Genomic DNA, 13,391 nt, shown 5'->3' on the forward strand with positions numbered 1-13,391 from the left:
AGAAATATGATTAACAGAATGTATAGACATGGTTGTTTCTCCCTTGTGATACTTCATGGGTGCACCGTAATGGTGTCTGTCTGGATTGTGTACATCTGTGGGCTGTTAGTACTCAGAGCACATAGAAAGGTTGTGGTGATCAGCATCACAGAATGTAACATTCCAAAAACAGCCCTGGATGGTGGATTGGCTGGCTTACAAAGAACCAGTCATCTCATGGGGATGCTCAGTGGATTCCCTCTCTGTACCCAGGACTTCCCAGACTACCCAGTTCCTCAGACTGTGCTGGGGCCAGGGCTAGTTGGGAAGGTGTGGGGGATGGGGCTTGATGGAGACGCGGTGGTGAGGGTGGAGGGTGTGAAGACGGGGGGGGGTGGAGCTGATAGCCTATGAATGTGCAGGTTTGGAGGGGAGGGTAGTGGTGGTGAAGGGGGTTGAGGACTAGGGGGATCCTTTGTGGCCTTTCGCCAACCCCCTTCATGCACTCTAATGCAACACACACACGAACACAGGATGAATCCTTGGAACTCCTAAGCCTGAATGAAAGGGGTGCTGCTGCCCCCCCCCCCCCCCCCCACACTTTATATTAATTCATCAGAGATACGGTCTCCCCCAGCAACCCAGGCCACGGCCTGTTTTTTTGTCCAAGGACATCTGAGCCCATCTGTGTGAGACCCTAATCCTACTCACGACACACACCCCGTGGAGTGTGTGTGTGTGTGTGTGTTTGTAGGCGGTTGTCCCCCCAAACTGCTATCCTACCTCACCAAAAAGGGATTCATCAGGAAACAAAGACAATTGGACAAGAGAACATTATACAGCATTCATTTGAGATTACTGTTTCTTAACAAAGTCCAAACATTAACAGGCATATTCATGTGTACAAAACATTATTCTACATAGCTCACATATTCTGAAATTAAACTGCATATTAATATATACATAGATATCATGAAACAGAATAATAAAGAACAGACATGATACAGATTGATCTGTCAGTTCTGTTCTGTATAGAAATCTACCATCACATTGACATGAACTGCAGCATTTAGGTTTGCGATCCACCACTAATCACATTGGCAACATGAAAGAGTGAGATTAAACAGAGCACTGCTTGGTGTGAAGAGTGTCTGTGGGATGATGAGAGATGGTGTCTGTCCTTAGGGGGTTGTGACACACATCAAAGACTGTAACACAATGGAGAGAGCTCACTCATCGAAGACTGTATATGATGATAGAGATAGCTCACTGCCTGGTTGTTTCTGCCTGCACTGATGTGGAGGAAGCTGTTCTCTATGGACAAAGGCTGAGTGGGTTTAGGCCTCCCTGCGTGTAAGTGCTCCCAAGAGGTCTGGACCTTAATGGCAGACCTTCAGAGCATGGTTGCTGGTTCAAGCCCATTCCCAAGGCACATGTTAGCACTGGTTTTAAATAGTACTGGTGTAGTTTGTTCATACTGTTATTACAGTGTTCTATTCAGGCCAAGTCCCTAAAGGAAACACCATGTTATCAGTGGCAGGGACTAACTCCCTCAGGTTGGAAGAAACCTACTCTCAACTCCTCATTGTCTTTGCTACCAGAATGTTAACTATAGTCTTGTCTCTGCTCTTCATGCTGCTTCAGTCCTTACCAGAACAATATGTCTGTCTTGGTTCAGAGTGTAGCCAGGGTTACCAGAACAATATGTCTGTCTTGGTTCAGAGTGTAGCCAGGGTTACCAGAACAATATGTCTGTCTTGGTTCAGAGTGTAGCCAGGGTTAACAGAACAATATGTCTGTCTTGGTACAGAGTGTAGCCAGTGTTATCAGAACAATATGTCTGTCTTGGTTCAGAGTTTAGCCAGGGTTAACAGAACAATATGTCTGTCTTGGTACAGAGTGTAGCCAGTGTTATCAGAACAATATGTCTGTCTTGGTTCAGAGTGTAGCCAGGGTTACCAGAACAATATGTCTGTCTTGGTTCAGAGTGTAGCCAGGGTTAACAGAACAATATGTCTGTCTTGGTACAGAGTGTAGCCAGTGTTATCAGAACAATATGTCTGTCTTGGTTCAGAGTTTAGCCAGGGTTAACAGAACAATATGTCTGTCTTGGTACAGAGTGTAGCCAGTGTTATCAGAACAATATGTCTGTCTTGGTTCAGAGTGTAGCCAGGATTACCAGAACAATATGTCTGTCTTGGTACACAGTGTAGCCAGGGAACAGTTCTTAGTGGACCTTGCAGTGTCAGAAATCCTTTGGTGTCCTCAGCCTTCAGTGACAGCTAGCCTCTCAGCGGGTTGCTAACGCTCACGGTTCACTGTCTGTCGCGTCTGTCACTCCAAGATGTGACAGCGGACTTCATGGGGTCAGACAAGGCTGTGTATGTGTGTGTGTGTGTGTGTGTGCGTGCGTGCGTGCGTGCGTGTGTCTCTCAGTCAGAGACGAGGCAGCATGCTGTCATCACCGTCTCTGAATCAAACAATAATAACAAACTGACCTGGTGAGAAAAACTGAAATTAAAAAGTGCTGTCAGGTTTTTCTAGGCCCTATATTTCCATGTACTGTGCCACTATGTGTCGCTGACTGTGTAAATAGGATGGGCCAGCAACCAACACTGCTCCCTAGAATATGTACGAATCATAGCCTATTAGCCCGTAAAGGATTTTTTAAATAAATGCTTTAAAATGCACTTTCTATTCCCGAAGGCCACAAAATGTCTCATTTCCATCCGTCTTTCAAATAGCAACTCATTGGGTGAGTTACAGGGACCAATCCAGCCCTACTTATCAGTGCAGATCAAGGCGAGGATACTATTGGGATGTCCTGCTGGGAAGCCAGGTGAACAGACCTTACAGCCCATTAATCACTACTCTGACTGATCAATAAAGTGCCAAAGTGGAGCAATAACCAGCTGACACAGCACTAACCCTGAGGACCGGAAACAACCCATTACCCTGCTGCTTGTAATCCAATCTGCCTGCCAGATAAACCCAGCTCCATCTCAACCAGCCCTCTCTGTCTCTCAGCCGTTTGGCTGAACAGTTTCACCCAGTTCAAATCACAGCACGCCCGGCTAAATGACTCCAACTAATACATTCACTCAGAATCACTGCAAACAGGTGACTCATTTTAGTGTGGCCTTTCTCTGGCCCTGTTAATCATGTTAAGTACGGTAAATACATCTCTGGTGGTACTGTGACACCAGTATTAGTCATCATCGGCCGTGACGAGGAACACTGATAGTTTTAGATAAACATTTTTAGAAAAAAGTCTGGTGAACAAAGATATTTTCCATAGAGATAAGAACATTAGACTGTACATGCAGTACTGCAACAGAGAGAGCATGTCGGATATGTTATGACTGATACAATGGGTATTTAAGATTAAGTCAACACACGAGTTAGAGGACAGTTTGGTCAAAACTAGTGTTTAGGGATAGAATGCAACATAAATCACAGAATCCTTTCTCTAGATTGTAGAATCATAAGAAGCCCAGTGCATTCAGTCAGTGTTCTACCATTTTAGAACCAGCACAGCCAATGGAATGTGATGTTACAGTGTAGTGAGCCCCCCTCCCCTTCATGTGAAATCAATGACAGTTTATTTTTATTTAACTAGGCAAGTCAGTGAAGAACACATTCTTATTTACAATGACGGCCTACCCCGGACAACGCTGGGCCAATTGTGCGCCGCCCTATGGACTCCCAATCATGGAGATACAGCCTGGAATCGAACCAGGGTCTGTAGTGACACCTCTAGCACTGAGATGCATTGCCTTAGACCGCTGCGCCACTCGGGAGCCCAGTAGTGGATGAATGAAGTGGAAACAAGAGTAGCTCAACGTTTGCTGACACAGCTCAGTGTAGACTCTTACAATTTGACAAAAAGAACAGGCGACAGATGATGGCAGTGTACCGGAGCTAAAATAAGATGGTCATTTTGACGTTCCTTTGGTCTGAGTAGCAGACAGAGCCACAGAGGAGCAGTATGTGTTCTGCTTCAATCATATCTCCCAGGCACCTTAACAAAGGAGACAGATCAACAACTACCTTCATGATATAGCACTGTGACATCTGCTGATGTCATCTATACATTTGATTGATATACGGTGGCATCATGATGTGAATTAGATACAAAATGATCTAATTTATGTCTACATATAAAAAGTAATGGCCTTAGAGCCACTGCTGTACTGTTGATGGGTAAATAGTATGAGAGTCATTTCGACATTCCCACGTCATCTCACGTTACAGCATATTATAACATCTCCAACGCCCAAAAACAGCATGTGTATAAAACTAGCACAACAAAAGAAACATGTTACAGTATTAATACAACACACACAGGATAACTAAGCAATGTAATATGGCTGTTCTGAACAAGGCACAGCAGTAGTGTTTCTTCACAGACCAACACATTAAAACAACAGGCACATCAAAGCAATCACAGTCAATGTCACTCCCTTTTACCTCACTACATCAAGTTACCTCACGGTTAAAGTACAGTTTAGTTCATTTCTTAGCAGTTGAAACATTAGTGAACACAATATACACAATGTAGAAATGCTATGAGGTTTCAAGCAGATTTACATTAAGAAGAGATGTACAAATAGGTGCGATTAGAAAATATTGTTTTCAATCAAAACGTAACAGTGAATTCAGACATCATTATGGGGCATCTCTGGTGTCCTTTCACCAGATGTGGAGCCAGCATATTAAACTGTGTCTAACAGTGCAGTGCTTGGTCGAGTGATGCAGAGTTGTATTTCTAGTGCAGACTGACCAACAGTCATATCCTTCATTTATATTGCACTAACAGTACACACCCTTTACAGGAGACAGGACAGCTAAATGGAACCAGGACTCAGTGTTCTTGCAGCAGCCCTCCCTCCCTCAGAGGCCTTGTGTTAGAACAGGGATGTCTATCTCTATGCCAGACATGCGTGAGCGTGTGGAGTAGCGGTGGCCTACGCTCTGAGGGTAGCCCTGGGAGGGAGCGTAGGGCTGGGCATCCATCACAGTGGGGACGTACCCCTGTGGAGGGAAGGTCTGAGGGGGGCCGTAGACGGGGGAGGGGGGGTACCCATTGGCTGTGAGGGGCTGGGTGGAGAGGGAGTTAGGGAGTGTGGGTAGAGGCAGCCAGAAGGGAGAGGGTAGCTTCTTACACATGCAGTACCACATGAACATCAGCAGGGCGGCGAGCATGAGGCCGCCGGAACAGCCGATGGCCCCGTAGACCGCGAACCCGTCTGAGAAGATGCGGTCGTACTTGATGTTCATCTCCTTGGTCCGGAACAGGAACCACACGGAGGGCGCCAGGGCGATAGCACCGCCCAGGAACAGGAACATCCCAGCCACTAGGTGGCAGCCTGCGCTGTTGACCAGACAGCGGGTACTCTTGATGTCTGTCTCAGCCTTATCAGAGCAGCAGCAGGTCTTAGACATGCCTGCCATACACAGCACCAGGGCCAGGGAGCCAAACAGTAGCCCAGTCGGCAGGCAGAACTGGAGCAGTCTCAGGTCCAACTGGTCCACTTTAGAATACCACTGTGGGGAGAAGGAATAAATGAGAAATGATTTATGCAAATCTCAAATGGCACCCTGTTTCCTGTATAGTGCACTACTTTAGAGCCCTATTTGGCAGTGCACCATATGGGGGGAATATGGGATGCTGTATGTCCTTATGATTGTGCGATCATCAGACCCGTACCTCTGAGTCATAGTAGTAGCAGCCAGAGTAGCCATCTTGTTTCACACACTTGGCCCACAGGCCGTCATAGACGCTGATGTTCTTGGCGTTTTTGTTGAAGGTGACAAGTCGTGTCACTCGCCACTGTGGGATCAGCGCCGCCACAGCGATGCCGCCCACGGAGATGAAGGCGATGATGAAGGAGAAGGCATTGGTGGCGTGGATGTCCCGGCACGACATGGCCGCCGCAGACAGGAAGTGATGTCAACAGGACTTCCTGTTCTTTTGGATAAAGAGAAAAAGGGAAAACGAGAGAGGGAGAACAGTACTCAGTCAGATGAACTGGTCATCCAGATTTAGAGGCCTGTTTACTTCTGAATATAAATATGTGACAGAGCATTTCCTATCCTGCATGGCAGGGAGACCTTTCTGCTTGACAACAATCCATAGCATTACACTGTACTCTTGAAAACAGCATCAAAGTTTACGCCACTGAGGGAGGTGACCCAGCTACAGGCAAACCCCTTATATGTTCCTATTCACTAACACAGTTGACCTAGAATCTGCATGACTGAAAACAATGCTCTCATTTCATTGGAACTCAGACACTTACAAACTAAGCCTATTAGGCAAGTACTGCAGTACTACTCCACAACAGGGGCTGTCCAGAAAAACAATGGACAATAGACTGGTCTACCCTTTACTACCGTTGACAATGGTTGTTGCGCCGTAATGCAGTAAACTCAATTGTCTCAAAGTAGAACCAGTTATTTACCAATGTGTAACTTGCTCACTATGTTTACAGCGCTAGAATATAACGTTAACTTACTGTGTGGATGTTCTACTGAGCAGACTGGCATAACATGACAGACACGTAATAAGAATTCAGTAGTGAATGTGTGTAGTCAGTTAGCTAATTAGATAGCTATCATTCAATTAGCTAGTTAGCCTACTAACTTACTTTAGTTGTTCTCCCCGTATGCTTGTGAAGTTGTGGATATGTAATTTAGCTGTGATGTCTTCTACATGCAGTTGTTCAAACTATGTTGATACAACCTAGCAATCATTAACCAGCTGACAAGCTAGCTAATAATAAGTTAGCATCAGCTAGCTAACGTTAGCTAGAAACCTGTTGCGCCCTGGATTGTCAAAAAGATGGGACTAGCTAGCTAAACGCTAGAGCTCACAGAAGCTCAGCTGACTCTGAAAAAGAGAGGTCGAACTTCATACCTTTGATTTTTGTAACGTTAACGCGTTTATTAGGGAGAAATCGCAGCCATTCCAAATTGTTGTTGAGTTTTTCAGTTCCAAGGAGCGGTTTCCCGTCCGTAGCGCACTCGCTTCTTGCGCGTCCCCGTGGTTGTCAAGAGAATGTAACTTCACCCGCGCGTTCATATTCACATTGTACTGGCCTGGGTCTGTGTGGTTGCTGATGACAGACAGCGCACTTTATTCAATTTATATGAATATACATGGTTGGATGATTAAAAAAAATATATACAAAAAAAGGAGAGAAAATAATGAATAATGACCCTCCACCTTTCTTTCTAATGTCTTGCAGGGTGATGTCCAGATCCACATGATCTATAAATCAGCAGGACAAGAGGCAGCAGCTTACTTCCTTCCTAATGGTAAGGTATCTGCTGTAAGAGTTATGAGGGGTGGATTCAATTAAACAAACTATTGGAAAACTAATAAATGAAATAAATATTGCAAAACTGTTAGTTTTGGCCACAAAATCTGATTGCTTACCATGAGTTGCAGCTGAACTAATATCCAGTATCAGAGCCTTAGGCCTACAGAAACACATAAGCCTGAGTAAACATAATATTTTTTTTAATGAAATGTATGCATTCACTACTGTAAGTCGCTCTGGATAAGAGCGTCTGCTAAATGACTAAAATGTAATGTAAATGTAATGTAAATGCATAGCTTGGTTACTGTTAGATGTGGAGAATGTTATAGTGAATGTTATCGCCCTATACGCTAACAAACAATAATACACTAACCCTCCTTTGTTTTTGTTTTTCCCCAGTTGACCTCCCAGAGCCTCCTTTCCCCAGCCCTCCATTTCCTGGGTCAAAGGTCATCCACCGGAGGAAGAAGAGACAGGTGAGTGAAAACTGTGGAATGCCCCAGGTTTTCCTCCTACCATCCTTATGGTCACAGTTATGGATGAGTCATAATTTACTGTAACTGGGGAAGGAATGCTGAGAAAGGACTCATCTTGAGTTCTCTGTGTGTGTGTGTGTGTGTGTGTGTGTGTGTGTGTGTGTGTGTGTGTGTGTGTGTGTGTGTGTGTGTGTGTGTGTGTGTGTGTGTGTGTGTGTGTGTGTGTCTGTGTGTTAGATCCATTGAAGCTTACAGTCTGCTCTGTGTTGCTCTCGTAGGCCCCACGGGTTGGAGGCAGTGTGGCCGAGGAGACCAAGTACATCGAGCTGATGGTGATCAATGACCATCTGATGGTGAGAGCAGTCTGTCTGTGTGTGTTTGTGTGTGTGTGCTCTTTCTTTCACTGATGTTACCCCCATTAAAGAAGCTAGGGGTTCAGGTATAAGGCTGAATATCTCTCTCTCTCTCTCTCTCTCTCTCTCTCTCTCTCTCTCTCTCTCTCTCTAGTATAAAAAGCATCGTCTCTCTGTTGGTCAGACGAATAACTACGCTAAGTCTGTGGTCAATATGGCTGATATGGTAAGTTACCTAAACATAATATTTTTGGTATTGGATATTTTGTCAGCTAGCAGTGGCTATCTGGCCTCCATGAGCTACATGAGCCTAGAGACAGTAGACTCATCTGGTCTTTAGAATCTCGACCGATCAAGGGCGGAATCTTCAGTGTCACCGTCTGCAACGATAACTGGTCTCCTCAGCCCCATCTGTCTGCTGTGCTGCTGAAATCTGATAGGCCCGTTGCAGAGGAACAGGGTCACATTTGAAAGCTGATAGGCTGGTCATATCTGTTTGCATACCCTTGAGATTTAGTGATGACACAAAAAGGATGCTATATAGGGAATGGTGTGTGTTTGATAGATTTTTTGTTTTAAGAATAGAACTGAAAGCGTCCCTGTCCACTGTGCATTGTTGATTTAATGCAATGTTCTTGGCTTACTGTGCAACCACAAACAGACAAACAGACAGGCCTAAATACAGACAACAGTGACCCTTCCTGTACCCTCCCTCTCCTCAGTCCATCCCTCGCTCCTCTCTGTGCACCTGAGCCTAAAAACAAACAACAATCATCCCCTCCCTTCCTCTCCTCCATCAATCCTCTCCTTTCTCCCCTCTCCATCTCTGTCCATGTGAGACTACTGCTGGAATTCAGCTAAATCAATCCGTCTTTACAGGTGTCCTTTCCTCCCTCCCCTCACCGTCTCCACTGTTTATCTGGGCAGTCAAACAGGTTGTTTAATAGATTTTCATCCTATTCAGGCAAACATGTTCTCTCACTGTGCCACTCGTCCACATTGTGTCCTTTGAAGAGACTATTAGCCTCTGTTGATTCTGTCTGGCCACGGAGCAGTGTTCTCATAAGCTGCTCAGATTAGAATCACAAACACTAGCATTATTTGTTGTTATCCCCCCAGACATAAGTCTGTTTGGAATGGATGTTTTCATTAGATCTCAGTCAGCTTTCAAAGTCATTTAGGTCATTGAAGTAGTTTGAGGAAATGTTTTGATGTCAGTCAACTCTCAAGAGACAGACAGCACCGTATTTCCTGCAGCTGTTCTGTTGGTCTGATGTTTGGTGTTCTGATGTTACCCTCCCTTCCCAGATCTTCAAGGAGCAGCTCAACACCCGCATCGTGCTGGTTGCCATGGAGACGTGGGCGGCTGACAACCGGTTCAACATCGACGACGACCCCATGGTGACCTTGAGGGAGTTCATGAAGTACAGACGAGACTTCATCAAGGAGAAGTGTGACTCCGTGCATCTTTTCTCGTAAGCCTGTCTGTCTCTGTGTGGGGTGGGGGAGAGGGGGTGGTATGGGTTCTGTCTGTCTCTGTGTGGGGTGGGGGAGAGGGGTTGGTATGGGTTCTGTCTGTCTCTGTGTGGGGTGGGGGAGAGGGGGTGGTATGGGTTCTGTCTGTCTCTGTGTGGGGTGGAGGAGAGGGGGTGGTATGGGTTCTGTCTGTCTCTGTGTGGGGTGGGGTAGAGGGGGTGGTATGGGTTCTGTCTGTCTCTGTGTGGGGGGGGGGTATGGGTTCTGTCTGTCTCTGTGTTGGGGGGGGGTATGGGTTCTGTCTGTCTCTGTGTGGGGTGGGGGAGAGGGGGTGGTATGGGTTCTGTCTGTCTCTGTGTGGGGTGGGGGAGAGGGGGTGGTATGGGTTCTGTCTGTCTCTGTGTGGGGTGGGGAAGAGGGGGTGGTATGGGTTCTGTCTGTCTCTGTGTGGGGTGGGGGAGAGGGGGTGGTATGGGTTCTGTCTGTCTCTGTGTGGGGTGGGGGAGAGGGGGTGGTATGGGTTCTGTCAGTCTCTGTGTGGGGTGGAGGAGAGGGGGTGGTATGGTTTCTGTCTGTCTCTGTGTGGGGTGGGGGAGAGGGGGTTAGGGGTTCTGTCTGTCTCTATGTGGGGTGGGGGAGAGGGGGTTGGGGGTTCTGTCTGTCTCTGTGTGGGGTGGGGGAGAGGGGGTGGTATGGGTTCTGTCTGTCTCTGTGTGGGGTGGGGGAGAGGGGGTGGTATGGGTTCTGTCTGTCTCTGTGTGTGGTGGGGGAGAGGGGGTGGTATGGGTTCTGTCTGTCTCTGTGTGGGGTGGGGGAGAGGGGGTGGTATGGGTTCTGTCTGTCTCTGTGTGGGGTGGGGGAGAGGTAGTGGTATGGGTTCTGTCTGTCTCTGTTTGGGGTGGGGGAGAGGGGGTGGTATGGGTTCTGTCTGTCTCTGTGTGGGGTGGAGGAGAGGGGGTGGTATGGGTTCTGTCTGTCTCTGTGTGGGGTGGGGGAGAGGGGGTGGTATGGGTTCTGTCTGTCTCTGTGTGGGGTGGAGGAGAGGGGGTGGTATGGGTTCTGTCTGTCTCTGTGTGGGGTGGAGGAGAGGGGGTGGTATGGGTTCTGTCTGTCTCTGTGTGGGATGGGGAGAGGGGGTGGTATGGGTTCTGTCTGTCTCTGTGTGGGGTGGAGGAGAGGGAGTGGTATGGGTTCTGTCTGTCTCTGTGTGGGGGGGAGAGGGGGTGGTATGGGTTCTGTCTGTCTCTGTGTGGGGTGGGGGAGAGGGGGTGGTATGGGTTCTGTCTGTCTCTGTGTGGGGTGGGGGAGAGGGGGTGGTATGGGTTCTGTCTGTCTCTGTGTGGGGTGGGGGAGAGGGGGTAGTGTGGGTTCTGTCTGTCTCTGTGTGGGGTGGAGGAGAGGGAGTGGTATGGGTTCTGTCTGTCTCTGTGTGGGGGGGAGAGGGGGTGGTATGGGTTCTGTCTGTCTCTGTGTGGGGTGGGGGAGAGGGGGTGGTATGGGTTCTGTCTGTCTCTGTGTGGGGTGGGGGAGAGGGGGTGGTATGGGTTCTGTCTGTCTCTGTGTGGGGTGGGGGAGAGGGGGTAGTGTGGGTTCTGTCTGTCTCTGTGTGGGGTGGAGGAGAGGGGGTGGTATGGGTTCTGTCTGTCTCTGTGTGGGGTGGAGGAGAGGGGGTGGTATGGGTTCTGTCTGTCTCTGTGTGGGGTGGAGGAGAGGGGGTGGTATGGGTTCTGTCTGTCTCTGTGTGGGGTGGAGGAGAGGGGGTGGTATGGGTTATGTCTGTCTCTGTGTGGGGTGGGGGAGAGGGGGTTAGGGGTTCTGTCTGTCTGTCTCTGTGTGGGGTGGGGGAGAGAGGGTGGTATGGGTTCTGTCTGTCTCTTGGTTGGGGGGGAGAGGGGGTTAGGGGTTCTGTCTGTCTCTGTGTGGGGGGGGAGAGGGGGTGGTATGGGTTCTGTCTGTCTCTGTGTGGGGTGGGGGAGAGGGGGTGGTATGGGTTCTGTCTGTCTCTGTGTGGGGTGGGGGAGAGGGGGTAGTGTGGGTTCTGTCTGTCTCTGTGTGGGGTGGAGGAGAGGGGGTGGTATGGGTTCTGTCTGTCTCTGTGTGGGGTGGGGGAGAGGGGGTGGTGTGGGTTCTGTCTGTCTCTGTGTGGGGTGGGGGAGAGGGGGTAGTGTGGGTTCTGTCTGTCTCTGTGTGGGGTGGGGGAGAGGGGGTGGTATGGGTTCTGTCTGTCTCTGTGTGGGGTGGGGGAGAGGGGGTGGTATGGGTTCTGTCTGTCTCTGTGTGGGGTGGGGGAGAGGGGGTGGTATGGGTTCTGTGTGTCTCTGTGTGGGGTGGAGGAGAGGGGGTGGTATGGGTTCTGTCTGTCTCTGTGTGGGGTGGAGGAGAGGGGGTGGTATGGGTTCTGTCTGTCTCTGTGTGGGGTGGAGGAGAGGGGGTGGTATGGGTTATGTCTGTCTCTGTGTGGGGTGGGGGAGAGAGGGTGGTATGGGTTCTGTCTGTCTCTGTGTGGGGTGGGGGAGAGGGGGTGGTATGGGTTCTGTCTGTCTCTGTGTGGGGTGGGGGAGAGGGGGTGGTATGGGTTCTGTGTGTCTCTGTGTGGGGTGGAGGAGAGGGGGTGGTATGGGTTCTGTCTGTCTCTGTGTGGGGTGGAGGAGAGGGGGTGGTATGGGTTCTGTCTGTCTCTGTGTGGGGTGGAGGAGAGGGGGTGGTATGGGTTATGTCTGTCTCTGTGTGGGGTGGGGGAGAGGGGGTTAGGGGTTCTGTCTGTCTCTGTGTGGGGTGGGGGAGAGAGGGTGGTATGGGTTCTGTCTGTCTCTTGGTTGGGGGGGAGAGGGGGTTAGGGGTTCTGTCTGTCTCTGTGTGGGGGGGAGAGGGGGTGGTATGGGTTCTGTCTGTCTCTGTGTGGGGTGGGGGAGAGGGGGTGGTATGGGTTCTGTCTGTCTCTGTGTGGGGTGGAGGAGAGGGGGTGGTATGGGTTCTGTCTGTCTCTGTGTGGGGTGGGAGGGTGGGTAGTGTGGGTTCTGTCTGTCTCTGTGTGGGGTGGAGGAGAGGGGGTGGTATGGGTTCTGTCTGTCTCTGTGTGGGGTGGAGGAGAGGGGGTGGTATGGGTTCTGTCTGTCTCTGTGTGGGGTGGGGGAGAGGGGGTGGTGTGGGTTCTGTCTGTCTCTGTGTGGGGTGGGGGAGAGGGGGTGGTATGGGTTCTGTCTGTCTCTGTGGGGTGGGGGAGAGGGGGTGGTATGGGTTCTGTCTGTCTCTGTGTGGGGTGGGGGAGAGGGGGTGGTATGGGTTCTGTCTGTCTCTGTGTGGGGTGGAGGAGAGGGGGTTAGGGGTTCTGTCTGTCTCTGTGTGGGGTGGGGTAGAGGGGGTGGTATGGGTTCTGTCTGTCTCTGTGTGGGGGGGGGGGGGGTATGGGTTCTGTCTGTCTCTGTGTGGGGTGGGGGAGAGGGGGTGGTATGGGTTCTGTCTGTCTCTGTGTGGGGTGGGGGAGAGGGGTTGGGGGTTCTGTCTGTCTCTATGTGGGGTGGGGGAGAGGGGGTGGTATGGGTTCTGTCTGTCTCTGTGTGGGGTGGGGAAGAGGGGGTGGTATGGGTTCTGTCTGTCTCTGTGTGGGGTGGGGGAGAGGGGGTGGTATGGGTTCTGTCTGTCTCTGTGTGGGGTGGGGGAGAGGGGGTGGTATGGGTTCTGTCAGTCTCTGTGTGGGGTGGAGGAGAGGGGGTGGTATGGTTTCTGTCTGTCTCTGTGTGGGGTGGGGGAGAGGGGGTTAGGGGTTCTGTCTGTCTCTATGT

At 49.7% G+C, this 13,391-nt stretch overlaps 2 protein-coding genes across 5 annotated transcripts in view; one reads left to right on the top strand and one right to left on the bottom strand.

Moving 5' to 3' along the window:
* LOC106576002 (disintegrin and metalloproteinase domain-containing protein 22) overlaps nt 1-13,391 on the top strand; it is a 107,386-nt gene that overhangs the window by 70,212 nt on the left and 23,783 nt on the right. For both annotated transcript variants that reach the window (XM_045698510.2, XM_045698520.2), the window contains exons 7-11: nt 7,230-7,299; nt 7,704-7,780; nt 8,059-8,133; nt 8,288-8,359; nt 9,442-9,608. In XM_045698510.2, the coding sequence (XP_045554466.2) occupies nt 7,230-7,299; nt 7,704-7,780; nt 8,059-8,133; nt 8,288-8,359; nt 9,442-9,608 (461 nt within the window). The remainder of the gene's footprint in view (nt 1-7,229; nt 7,300-7,703; nt 7,781-8,058; nt 8,134-8,287; nt 8,360-9,441; nt 9,609-13,391) is intronic.
* Nucleotides 3,565-7,049, bottom strand: LOC106576019 (claudin-12). 3 transcript variants are annotated; one of them, XM_014152818.3, is made up of 3 exons: nt 6,899-7,049; nt 5,690-5,950; nt 3,565-5,526 (listed from the first exon to the last, which is right to left on the bottom strand). In XM_014152818.3, the coding sequence occupies exons 2-3, from the start codon at nt 5,906-5,908 to the stop codon at nt 4,873-4,875; spliced, it is 873 nt and encodes a 290-aa protein (XP_014008293.1). In that variant the 5' UTR covers nt 5,909-5,950; nt 6,899-7,049; the 3' UTR covers nt 3,565-4,872. The 3 variants fall into 3 exon arrangements, with proteins under 3 accessions (XP_014008293.1, XP_014008313.1, XP_014008303.1); XM_014152838.3 differs by having other exon boundaries at nt 5,690-5,945; nt 6,899-7,040; XM_014152828.3 differs by lacking the exon at nt 6,899-7,049 and adding an exon at nt 6,630-6,875.

This window comes from Salmo salar, chromosome 02 (genome assembly GCF_965601325.2).
Source record: "Salmo salar chromosome 02, fSalSal1, whole genome shotgun sequence".
NCBI lineage: Eukaryota > Metazoa > Chordata > Actinopteri > Salmoniformes > Salmonidae > Salmo > Salmo salar.